General features: G+C 55.2%; 1 protein-coding gene across 1 annotated transcript in view; it reads left to right on the top strand.

The window, feature by feature from the left end:
* The window catches only part of ATP2B2 (ATPase plasma membrane Ca2+ transporting 2), a 129,550-nt gene that overhangs the window by 66,708 nt on the left and 50,110 nt on the right, over positions 1-12,732 (top strand). Inside the window, exons 6-10 of the mRNA XM_082662855.1 lie at positions 2,289-2,414; positions 4,028-4,060; positions 5,149-5,208; positions 10,214-10,255; positions 11,095-11,253. Of these exons, the coding sequence (XP_082518981.1) occupies positions 2,289-2,414; positions 4,028-4,060; positions 5,149-5,208; positions 10,214-10,255; positions 11,095-11,253 (420 nt within the window). The remainder of the gene's footprint in view (positions 1-2,288; positions 2,415-4,027; positions 4,061-5,148; positions 5,209-10,213; positions 10,256-11,094; positions 11,254-12,732) is intronic.

Below are 12,732 nucleotides of genomic sequence, written 5' to 3'. Positions count from 1 at the left end.
TGTGTTCAGCCCTCACCTTTAAAGATCTACAGTGACCCCACCCTCACCCACGTGTGACCTCTCTGGGCCTCAGTTTCCTCCTCTAATACTGCTGGTATTTAACAGTCCATCCTGCCAGCTCCCACACGAGCTGAGCCCGTGCATGAGAAAGCATTTTGTCAGCAAGTTCTTGTAGCTCCCAGAGTCCCATAGTTGGGCCCAGATTCTCCCTGTTTGTGCCCCTTGTGGGGTACGTGTGCTTCAGGGTCTGTCTGTGATGGGAAGACACCAGGCCTGGGCTCATCGGCCTGGAGTTAGTGTCCGAGCTCATTCTGTGGTCCCCACTGTGCCCGGCTCGGGGACCGAAGAGGCTGGGAATGGGTAAAGAACCAGCTGAGGAGCTCACCCCCTGAGAGCCCAGGTCCTGGTATAGCTTGCTGGGCTCCATGCTGCCTCTGGGAGCCTTCATGACTTGGTTTACCCATCATGGATGGACAGACCGACCTTTACCACCTCAAAGGAGCTTACTGGAGGGCATCTGTCTGTCTGTAAACACTTTAAGATCCTGAGATCCTGGAGGCCAAGAGGCTGGAACACCACACATGCACACGCACACAGGCACGTGTGCAAACACACACACGCACACACACACAGTCTCAGGACATCTCTCAGATCCCAGAAGGAAAGGGAAGGGGTGGGTGAAACCTCTTGAAAAGTGAAAAGAGATTCCTTGCTTTAAGGAAAGTGCTTCTTGCCCTAACTCAGAACCTCTTGACTCTTATTTTAGATACAATCCTAATGAGTTTGTCCACCTAGACTTCAAGTCTGAAGCAAAGTGGGAGGCCAGGAGAAGGCCATCAGTGACAAGTGAGCCTGAAAACAGGAGGAAATGACCATGATCTTGAGGGGAAAGAAGGAAAATCTCTCAACAGCAGAAGGAGTTCAAGAAGCAAGTCATCAGGGCCGTGTAGTGGCTGGGGTCAGTGGCCGTGGCCGTCTGTCTGGTAGACCAGGTATAGCTCTTCCTGTGCAGCCTGGGGATGGCCGGAGACCCTGCACCAGGCAGGATTGGACTGTTAGTTCTCTGCTGAAGGAGAAACTGTGTGCTGCATTGTAGAGAGCTTTCTAGCCAGAGCGGTAAAAATGAAAATCGGGAAAAAGGAACACCTGACAGGCCAAACTTCATTTATCTAGATTCTTTACTCAGCAGAGTGCCCTCTTGTCAAATAAAAGCTGACACAGAACCCCCAAAGATGAATAAACTTGGGGCCACTCTGACCAAAGGCCTCCCTTGCCCCATCCTGCCCCCTGAAAGAATTCCAGGACCCTTTGGAACCCAGTTTTAAAAATCTAAAATTCTAGGAAAGGAGTTCTTAACTTTTCTTGCACTGCAGACCCCTGGGGAGGTCTGAGGTCATCAGGGGCCACCCCTATTCAGAATAAAGCTTTGAAATACATAAAATAAAATACACTGGATCACAAAGGAAGCCAATTAGATTGAAATAGTTAAAGTAATTAGAAAAGAATTAATGTGTGGTGTAGTAACATATGTGCTTCTTTATTAGAATAACAAGATCCAGCAGTCAGTGTAATAATTGCCTTAGTTGTAAAATAAGGATAAGCCTAAAAAGTATCTGCAACAGCTATAAAGTGATATTAAAAAAACCCCATGATTTCTGTAACATATGTAATGGTGTTGTGGCCACCACTGACACTCCTGGGGTTTATTGCCTATGTTCTTAATAGGGGGAAATGCGAAATTTCAGTTTGATGTTTGTGGAAATAAAGAGGTCATTGTTTTCTCATTCAACTTCATAGAGCCCTGAATTCTTTCCCCAGATCTTTGGGAAGTTGGTGCACCCCATTTTAAGCAGTCCAGTCCAGGGCTTAGTTGGCATTTTTTTTTTGCTGGTTACAGAGCAAGGTCTGGTTCTAGATATATCATTAAGGAAAAGAGGGAGTGGTCCCTGCTTGGCCCGTAAGACTGGGAGAGGGGGAAGGGGAGAAAGAGGAGAGAAGAAGGGATTCTCTAGGAGCAGGTAGGAGGTGGTAGGCCTGAGCTTTCTGGGGGCCTAAGAATTGAGGTATAGCAGTATTTGAGCTCCAGGCCCATCACAGCACTATCCCAAGGTGAAATCATCTTTAAAGGACCCACCTTGAGCACACACCTTGAACCTTAACTGTAGGTGGTGCCCTAGGACCTCAGCAGGCAAATTGCCTCTAGTCAACTGAGACCGAGTGCCTTCCGCTCCTTGCGGGAGGGGGCTTGGGCCGTGCAATGGTAACTTGGCTTTCGTCCCCTTCCCCAGGGACTCATGTGATGGAGGGCTCTGGACGGATGGTGGTGACCGCCGTGGGTGTGAACTCTCAGACCGGCATCATCTTTACCCTGCTGGGGGCCGGCGGTGAGGAGGAAGAGAAGAAGGACAAGAAAGGTAAGCCCAACGCTCTTGTGGACCAGAAAAGGAGCTCTTAAGGCCACATTTTTTTTGTTGTTGACTCATTCACTAGACAAAATAGTTATTGAGTGCCTTTTATGTCCATACCCTGTGCCAACAGCTTCCTCCTGTAACCCCAAGGCCCTTCTTGGGCCAGGAGGCTCTGTCTGTTCCATCTCCAGGGTCTCGTTCCAGTCTCTGTCTTGTCCAGTCATGTCATGGGGGGCCCCCCTTCCCCCTGGGCCAGGCCAAGGCGGCTGAGCCTTTTCTTGAGTCTCCAGCCTCAAGAGTGACCTGTTCCCATCATGACCCCTGATATTGTGTAGAAATCCCCACCTGGGCGAATTCCTCCACTATTCTCAACTCCACTGAGCAGAGCTGCACACTCACCCAGTATAGACTCTCCCCAGAGGTGGGTCTTCTGGGGAAGGTGGCCAAATGTGTGCCTGCAAATCAACTGCTGTGAGCCTCTCCCCATTGTCCCCAGAGCTGCCATCTCAGCTGGGTTCTGTCTCCTCCTCCCCCTGCAAACAAGATTCCTCACTCCATGGGCTGCCCTTGGTGCAGCAGGTTGTCGGCCTGGGCTACAGCTGCCTCTCAGAGCAGAGGAAGGGTGGTTGGAAAACATGAGCCCCAATCCCATCAGACCAGGCCCAAATCCAAGGCCCAGCCTCTGGCCCAGAACAGCTGAATACTTCCCGACACTCACACTCGGTCTCGGGGACACCCCCCACTCTCACATCTGCAGTCTTTTGTCTCCTTCCCCAAGCTCCAGAGGAGGCGCCCAATACCCAGACCTTCTGGAGTCCAGGGGAAGGAGATGAGGTAATAGATGACCCCTCCTTCAGTTTTAGGGGCAGCCAGCCTCCCTCCAGCTCTCAGAGGTCAGCCAGGCACCAAGTCTGGGTCACGATCAAAGGATACTTGTTCCCAGGGGCAAAACCCATTTCCTGGTGGGGTACCCCTAAGATTACGATGGCCCATCCAGCAGCAATGGAAATAAGCTGTGATCTGGGAGAGCTGAGGTTGAGACTGAGGACCAAGTCTTGGCCAAGAGGCCCGGAGCACGTCAGGACAGCGTCCGTGCAATGCCGTAGCAGCTGTGGCCAGCTGTGGCCCCAGGTGCGGGCAGTTGGGCAGGCTGCAGCAGCTCTGCCCACTTCCTTGGCCTCATTGGGGCCTGGGTGAGGGGCACAAGCACCCAGAAGCTCCCATGGGCCAGACCGGTGCTTCTTAAAATGCCAGTAAAAAAACAGGCCTCTTCTGCCCCAAAGCACAGGTCGGTCCCTTGCTGAACATTTACCTGCACTCCAACAAGATGGGGACATCAGTGTAGAAGGAAGAGGTGGGATGTGCAGGGGACGTGACAGAGGAATCTGGGAGGCCAGCCCAGCCCCTCAGGCCCCCACGAGCAGCACAGCCAGGCTGGACCTCCTCGGCACTTCCATTCCATCACCTCCACCAGGGACATTGCTTAGAGCCTCCCGTTTCAGGATGACCCCAGGCGTACCGGTGTGTGTGTGTGCGTGTGCGTGTGTGTGTGCGCGTGCACACACAAAAGGCTGTATGTGCTTCTCCTTCATTAACATGTCTCAAAAATCATCACACAGGTGTGAAGAAGGGGGATGGCCTTCAGCTACCAGGTACAGTAAGACACTCCTCAGGGTAGATGGGGTTTTAGAAGTAGCAGCAGCCATTGACCCCTGAGCCCTGGCCCTAGATCCCCAGCACACAGCTAAAGGGGGTACCTGACTGCGGGGGGCTCTGCCCCACCAGACCTCCACTGTGCCCCCGTGCACTCCCGGTCTGCCTACCTTCCAGGGCTTTCAGTGCAGATGGTACCACCACCACCTCCGCACGCCCTCAGCCCACTCAGCACCCCATGACCCCACAGAGCCCGTCCCACCTTGCCCTCGCCTCACAGCACAGCCACCTTACCCAGCATCTCTTCCCTCTCCTTCCCACGGAACACGTTTCTCCACCCCAAGAAAAAGCAGCAAGAGTGAATTAGAGCACGTCCTATCATTTCTGATTCCTAAATTAAGGAAAACTCGCTAGTACCTTCTCTGTCTCACGCACAAAATACCACATGCTTGATGTCACCTTATAAGTGGTGGGGCACCTCCTATGGGGGTCACCAAGGCGATCTTTTGAGTGCCAGTTAGGGAAGGAGGAGTTGGCCATGGGCAGTAGCCTGAGTCAAGGGCATGAATCCTAAGTCACTGCCGTGGACGGACGTTCTTCCGGGACACAGCAATGGTCATAGCAAGCACCCCTTCAGAACGGCCAGTGCCCGCACTGCACTGCTCGCTGAATATTTTGAATCGACTCCTGGCCATGAGCGCCGCTGGCCCTGATGGTCAGCCAGACCCTCTCCTAGAACCCTGTCTGAAAGGCCCCCGCCTGATCGCTTGGGCCAACGGGGTGCCTCGGTCCGGAACCTCACCACCAGCAGTGCCACCCCGCGTAACCGCATTGATCATCCTCCATATTTTATTTCAAAGACCCTCCACGTCTGAGTTTTTCCCCCCGACTTCTGTGGCATCTCTATGGGAACATTTCACCTCCACTCCCAAATTTGAGTTTCTTGATCTCCAACGGAGATGATTTTTTAAGAATGTAGTCATCTTATTTCCCTCAAGTTGGTTCATGTCGATTGTTGTTGCTGTCCTGCGTTGTTGCTTTTCTCCATTGTGACACACTGCATTTTCCATCCCTCCCACCCCCGCAGCGGCCGATGGTGCGGCAGGTTCAAATGCTGCAGATAGTGCAAATACCAGCCTAGTCAATGGTACGTGTCGCACTCCCAGGGCGAGCTCTCGGTCTCGGTTGGATGGGCGTCTCCCGCACCCTCAACTCTGGGCTTGCCTCTCCCTAGTCTGGACGGCACAGACTTGGATGTGCATGGGCAGCTCGGGGACGGTCGTCCTCTCACACGGGGCAGGCGCTTAAGAGAGAAGCCACCACCGGGGATCCAGCTCTGCCCCCACTCATGGCTGCCACGACGGCACTGGCTCCTGTTGGGCCCTTGACCCCCGGTGAAGCCCGGAAGAGGGACGTGACCTTGGCTTCAGATCTGGCCCCCCAAGAAGCAGCGTCCCGCCTGGCGTGGCCCTCTCCTAAGCCCGTTCCTGGCCCCGGCTTTGGGAAGAAGGCCCGGGGTCAGGACCTAGGCTGAAGCTGGCGTCTGGGTCCCCACTGAAGGCTCCGGTCCTCGACTCGCCAGTTCCCTCGAGGCAGGGGGACCCAGGCCAGAGCTCAGCTCCTGGACCCCACCCCGTAGCATGGCTGAGCCACTAGTAGACATTCTTTCTCTTCTCTCTCACGGAGCGAACGGGCCGGGGGTTCGCTTGGGCTCGGGCCTGGTTCTGCCCCTGGGATGTGGACTGGTGTTTCTTGCTGTTGCCTGTGCTGGAGCGTTTGTTCTGAGTCTCTGCATTCTTACTGGCCTCCTCGGGGATGAGTGGTGGGGGCAGAGGGCTGCCACTGTACCTGGGAGCTGCATCTTAACCTCCTGACACACAGGCAGGAAGGAATTCCTTCATTTGCCTCCAAGATTTCTTATCTCTGTACCCTCCCATCTTCTCAGATACGTCCCCGTACCCAAATTAGGTGACGTCAAGTCACCCAGACTGCTCCTGGGAGCTGTTAGGGCTTGGTCGTGAAACCATTGCCCTGGAGAACTGAAGGGGAGGGAAAGTTTTCTTTTTTCCAGCGTCACGCATCCCAGGCATCTCTGGCTGCGGGTTTCTCATCCATTATATCATTTACTCTTCACCACTCCTGGAAGACATGGAGCTCTGGTCCCGCCTCATCCTCCCGTCCCCTGCCCTAGACCTCCGGCTGAGCCACCCGGAGTCAAAGTGACCAAAGATGGAAGCACCCCACACACACACCGTAGATGTCAGGGGCTGGGCAAGACTGCTCTGTGGGCAGGGCCTCGCCAAGAAGGGCTGATTCGGGTATGGGTCTATCTCAGGCACGGGGGAGAAATCAGGACAGCCTGGGGTGTGGGAGGTGTCATGTGTGAGGGAGGGGTGGCGAGAGATAACAGGAAGAACCAAAGTAGGCAAACCCACGTGGGGGGCTGGGGGGTGGCAGGGAGGAAACGGGAAGTGGCATCCTGCTTCCCCCAGGATGACAAGCCTGCTGGGCTCGGGGAACATATAGACCGCATCCAGACTAGTGGGTCCCAGAAAAGGGGCAGCCTCACTTGCAACTGTAGCAGAAAACTCCAAGTGTCCCAAGAAAAGCTGCAGGAAAAGACGGGGAACTGTCATTCCTTAACCACCTCCTGCGCACCAGGCACTTTGCAAGCATCTCATTGAATCCTCACAATAACCCTATGATTCAGAGGTTTTTGTCCCCACTTTAAAGATGAGGAAACTGAGCCTCAGGGAGATCAAGACACTAGTCCAACGTCACAGAGCTAGAAAGTAGCAAAGCTGGGATGTGAACCCAGGCCTGCCTGGCTCGAAAGTGTGTGCCACTCTTGCTAATGTCTTGTAAACTTCACAAGGATGTTAAGAAGTCTTCCCCACCACCAACGCCCCTGCCCAAGGAAAGGATTCCTGTGGTCAAAGGTGTTTAAGAACCCACTGGGTAAAACTGGTTTCTTCCTTGTTGCAGAGGGACAGCCTTGATTGTGCTGTGTCCTGGCTGAATGTCATGGGATTGGTAGGCCCCCAAACTATACTTTGGAACCAGTACTCTAAGCTTTTGCTACTCGAATTGTGGTCGGAGGACCAGAAGCCTGGGCGTCTCCCAGGAGTTTGTTAGAAATGCAGAATCTCAGGCCCCACCCAGACCTGAATGAGAACCTGCGTTCTAACGTGCTTTCCAGGCTCCAGGCAGAGGGCACTAAAGGCTGAGGGGTGCTAATCTGAGCCTTGGTGAGTGAGAGAATTAACTGTTCCTTTCCCCTCCTTCGTCTGAGCCAAATCAGGATGACCTGGATGTGGAAAACACACTCAGGTGGCAGGATGCCCCCCTCACTCCACCCCCCCAAGCCCCTCCCAACTGAAAGGTAGGGGTGTTCCATTCATTTTGGAGGCATTATAATTGCCATTTTTATTTTATTATTTCTTTTATATTTATTGATATATCACTATAGAATACATCACGATTAATTATACATCACTCTTAACTCTGGACATTAACAAGGTACTTTGCAGTGCTTTTCGTAAGCATCACCTTGGTTGAAAGTGTTGTTTTTCACAGAGAGAGAAACAGAGGCACAGGGAAGGGAAGTGACACCTCCCAGGTCTCCTATTTAGGACCGGGTCTTCTCACCGTGGACCTTCCACATCGAAGCTTTCTGCACCCATGACCCTCACAGTGCATGGAGAGGACAGACCCATTTGGCAAAGCTGCATCTAGCATCTGATACAGAGGGGCCTCCAGGTCTCCACCCCGGTTCCCCATCTTGGGTCCTGTCCTCCATCTCAGCTCCCCTGAATCACAGCCCATCTTCCACGTCCCATGGGGGACCAGAGCAACGTCCCACCACAGTTCCAGGGCCAGGCGAGTACCCATCTGGCTAAGGAGAACCCCAGATGAGCCGCTTGCTTCTGAGAAGCCAGGCCATCTGCACCAAAGCACCCCCAGGATATGGCTCCCTCCCTCAAACATACGCTTTGTTGATTATTTTTCTGGCCGTGTGGTCACTATGCAAATAAAAGAGGAAATTGCTAGCTTGGTTGCTGGGCACATGCGGGCTATCGCATCTGATAATATGCAATGCAGATAGAGGCCCCTTTGTGCCGTCTAACACCAGACTACTGAAGAGGAGTCCTCTGGTGCCCCTTAGCCCAGTTAGTAAAATTATTTTTAAAAATAAAAATAATTATTGTAGTTAATTCCTATTGGTTCCAAAACGCCTTTTTCTGTTTTGTTTCTAATCCAGTAGAAAGAATTTTACAATAGAGCAACGGGGACTTTTCTCTTTAAACCCCGGGGCGGGTCACTGACCCTTCGCTGGGAGAGGCAGTGGGAACAGCCCTGCACTGACCTTGGAGTGATGGTGCGGGGCTGGCATCCAGGAAGCCACTTCTCCCCTCCGAGTCACCTATGACGGATATGGTGGTGGGGATGACAGTGTTTATTGAACTTCTCACGCAGCCTCAGGACAGTCATCAGGATGCTCTATAAATGACAGCTGCCCCTGAGCCTCCCTCGGCCCCAGTTTCCTCATCTGTAAAATAAGAGTGATGAAAACCCCTCCCGCCCCACCTTGCAGGGTATCAGGAAAACTGCCAAGATCGGAGACACTTGCAAAGTGCCAAAGGCTGCTGGGCGAGCGGTTGTCACTAAGGCAACTTTTAGGAGCTCCGGGGAGGCGATGTGGCCACCCCTGGTTACAGAGATGGAAGCGAGGCTGGGAGAGGTGAAGCCACATGGCTAGTTGGTTTCGAAACAGCAGCTTCAGGAGCCCAGTCCCACCAGTGCCGCCTCAACACCTGCCCTCCCCCTGGCTCGGGGGACTGAGGGTGGCTGCATTCTCCCCGATGGGGGCAGAAATGTGCATGGACTTTGGGGCCAGCTCTCCATTTACCAGCGGAGACCTGGCAGAGACCCTGCTGCGTGTCCCTCCCTGAGCCGCAGTTTTTCATCTGTCAGCGGGTGTGATGTGGAGCGTCCCGGTAGGGATGTGGTGAGGCCCAGATGAAACTGTGGTGGTCATGTACGTGCCTGGAACATGAGCTGTGAAAATCTCGTTCTCAGCAAACGGCTGGGGCTGGGGGCACCCTTCTCAGAGTCCTCAGGGTGAGCCCGTGGGACAGGAGGGTGCCCCCCGACCCCTGCAGTGCCAGCAAGTGAAGACAGGTGTCTGGCTGCCAGGCAACAGGTCACCAATACCTCCTACCCTGTGAATGCAGGCCACGCGCCTTGGGCTGAGACTGGGTAGGCGGCCTCCCCGGTGGCCCTGATTAGGGGGTGGGGAGCCCCAGACCCAGCACTAGGCAGCATCTGTCCCTGATAGGCAGGGCTGGGGTGGGGGGCTGGGGGCACCCAGGGGATCCCATCAGCCAGACTTCACCTGCCTGCTGTGGCCTGAGCTGGTCAACCCAGAATAAAGAGCACGCAGCTCAGTGGAGGGGAGGGGTAGGCAGCTTCCCCTTGGGAGCCAGGGCACTGCCACCAGGCCCCTGGACACGTGTGGGCACCTCAGAGCCCACCACTGGGGAGCCCCTGCCCACCCTTTGCCTGAGTCACTCTCAGTGAGGCTGGGTGGGGGTTTCTCCATGTTGTGGCTTCACACCCCTTCACCAGGAGAAGCAGAAAGTGGAATCATCCCTCCTGGAGCCAGAAACTAAGGACACATTGACCAAACTCCTACCCATCCTAGAATCAACCTCTCTCTCTCTCCCTCCCTCCCTCTCTCTCTCTCTCTCTCTCTCTCATCTTTCCCTTTGCCTCCTCTCAGCCCACAAAAGGCACCAACCAAATTCCACATTAATCACTGGGGACCTTAGATCTCCCACTCCTTCTGCTTCCTGCCAACCAACTATGGTTCCTTTACCCTCAAAGGCTGCTGGTTAATCTGTAAAATGCTTAGGGCCAAAATAATCCCAGAAGCGCTCTCTCTGTGCCCCCAGAGAATCAAGAGAAAGCCTGCAGCCACCACGGGTTTGCTCTTGTCTCAGGGGCCTCCCCGGCGTCCCTGCACAGAAGGGCGGAGCCGGCTTGACCCTCCCTCCATCTGACATGAATGTCTGTGGCCCTGTTGCGTCTTCATGGTGACCAACGTGTGTTGTCTGATTCTCTGTTGTCTGTTAAAATTCTTTGTCGTATAGGTAAAATGCAGGATGGCAATGTGGACGCCAGCCAGAGCAAAGGTAACCCTTTTGTATTAACCTGTGGTCCCTGCGGCCCCTCCCCGCCGGTTCTGAGGGCCACAGCAGAGGCAGACGTCCATGCCTATGGGCGCCTGACACCTTTGGGGGGAGGGGGTAGCTGTGATCACATGGTGCCAGGTCAAATGGAGGCATTACCCGTTGAGGACAGGCCACCACAAGCCAGCTTCTCCCCAGCCTTTGAGCTATGCTGCCCATTCAGCTGAAGACTTGAAATTGGGTCTTTGAGGTCTTTAGGGGCTAAGGGGTCAGGCCGCAGGCCCTGTGCTGTCCTGTCAGGCCACGGGCCTGTGCTGAAGGGGCAGGAGCTTGACACCTGTGGATGGGGACACTCTCTTCTACTCTTGAAGCCCCCTTTGTGTCCCTTCTGTCTAGTGACTACTTAATATCCAGCAACAGGGCCCAAGGACCAACTGGGCAAAGCCCAAGCCTGTGTCTTGTCTGAATGTGGAGAAGTTGAAGAGCCATTGGGGGAAGGGTCTGCGGGCTTGTTCAGGCCCAGAGGGGACCCTAGCCCACTCCTGCTGGAAATCCAGGGTGGAGCCGTGTCACTCCCTGCTATGTCCTGAATTCCAGGTGCAAGGCAGCCAGTGGCCCTGGGACCAGGGTCTCCAGCAGGAAGAAACCAACCCCCCATCACGGGGATTGTGTGCCGGCCATGCCAGGGCCCAGGCTGGGGAGTGAGGGCCTCACCGTGCTCTGCTGGGCAGTTGGGTGGGTGCCAACATCCCCACCCTGCAGGCTAACCTGTGTGTGTGTGTGTGTCTGTGTGTCTGTGTGTCTGTGTCCGTGTGTGTGCACGTGTGCTCTGCCCCCTGCAGCCAAACAGCAGGACGGGGCGGCCGCCATGGAGATGCAGCCCCTCAAGAGTGCCGAGGGCGGCGACACTGACGACAAGAAGAAGGCCAGCATGCACAAGAAGGAGAAGTCGGTGCTGCAGGGCAAGCTCACCAAGCTGGCTGTGCAGATCGGCAAGGCGGGTGAGCACGCGGCCCCGGGAGATGGCACAGGACACGGGGCATGCAGGGGGACCCCAGGCAGGGCCCTGCCCCTACCTGGGCCTCAGTTACCTCCTCTGCAAAGCGAGGGCTTGCATGAGACCCACCTTCTCTGCCACAAAACCAGTCTGAGTCCTTATACAGTAGGCACTCAGTTCGCACTTAGGCAGAAGAGTGAAGGTAGAAGCGTGGGCTCTGGGGGCAGCCTGCCTGTGTCCTCGTCCAGCTACAGCTCTGAGAACTTGGGCAGGTACCTTCACCGAGCTCTGAGCCTCCGCCTCCTGGTCTGTGGACTTGGGATCCCGTAGTCCCTACTTCACAGGTTGCTATGAGGAGTAAAGGAGATTATCTACCCGTACAGGCGCCAGCGTTTGGCAGGTGCGGTGGCTGCACAGGGGGCAGACCCTGTAGGGCCTGGAGTTTGCAATGCAGGCTTTATTCTGAGGACAGTGGGAGCCCTGGAAGAGGTGTGAGCAGGGGAGGGCAGGGATGGAGATGAGCTGTATGATGACCGCCCAGCTGCCGTGCAGAGGAAAGACTGAAGAAGTAGAGGGCAGTGCCAGGAGCCTGGTGAGAAGCCCCTTGTTTGAGGCCCAGCAGAAGCCGGGTTTCCCGAGTTAGTAGCTGCAGGTGATGGCTGATGACGGCCCCTCTTGCCCTGGAAGCCAAGCCCGGAAGCAAGGTGAGCCCTGCAGCCCTGACACGGCCTTGGCCTCCCCTCCCGGGTAAGGATGTGGCAGATGCCAAGGCCTCCCCACCTGGCTGCCTGCTCCTCCATGGCTGTCTCCCGGCTCTAATTATAGGCACCACAGCGTGGAGAAAAGAGGCAAATTACAGGCTTGACTGTCTATATTTAAACTTGGGGGCCTGATGACAGCTCCCAGCTGCTGGGAGCTTGGCTTCCCGCCTCTGCAACTGTCAGACAGGGATCGAGCCGGCTCTGGGTCTCCGCAGCTGGCGGTGCGGGCGGGGCAGTGATGGGTCCAGGGATTTCCTCCATCCCCGCCACGGAGACAACTCCACGGAAACGTGGCTCTGGAGGGCAGGGAACAAAGCGACGAGAACCACCCCGTGGCCTTCACAGTCCTCACTCATCTCCCTCCCCTACTCAGCCCTGCCGGGCATGGAGTTCAGAGTCGAGCACTTCTGGTTCACGTCCCACCTCTGCTTCTCTCCTGGGCTGAATTCCTTGAAAGCAGAACCTGAGATGGGTGGGCACAGGATCTGGCGGGGTGCTCTCAGGTGAGACCAGTAAAGGGTCAGGGATGCAACAGAGCCCAGGAAGAAGCACAGGCACCTGGGGTTTCTGGAGGAATCTCAGTCTCCACCTGATCTTACAGGGAGCTCTGGAGCATGGTACCTCTGCAGGGTCTGACCTGCCCTGCAGCAAGGTGTCTGGGCTTCTGGACCTCCACCTCAGCCATTGGATATTGGCCATCAAATTGGGGTGGGTGGACTCCC

Source organism: Grampus griseus, assembly GCF_964374135.1.
Source record: "Grampus griseus genome assembly, chromosome: 10".
Lineage (NCBI taxonomy): Eukaryota > Metazoa > Chordata > Mammalia > Artiodactyla > Delphinidae > Grampus > Grampus griseus.
The sequence above is the reverse complement of the archived record's forward strand: the minus strand, read 5'-3'. Positions and strand labels throughout refer to the sequence as shown.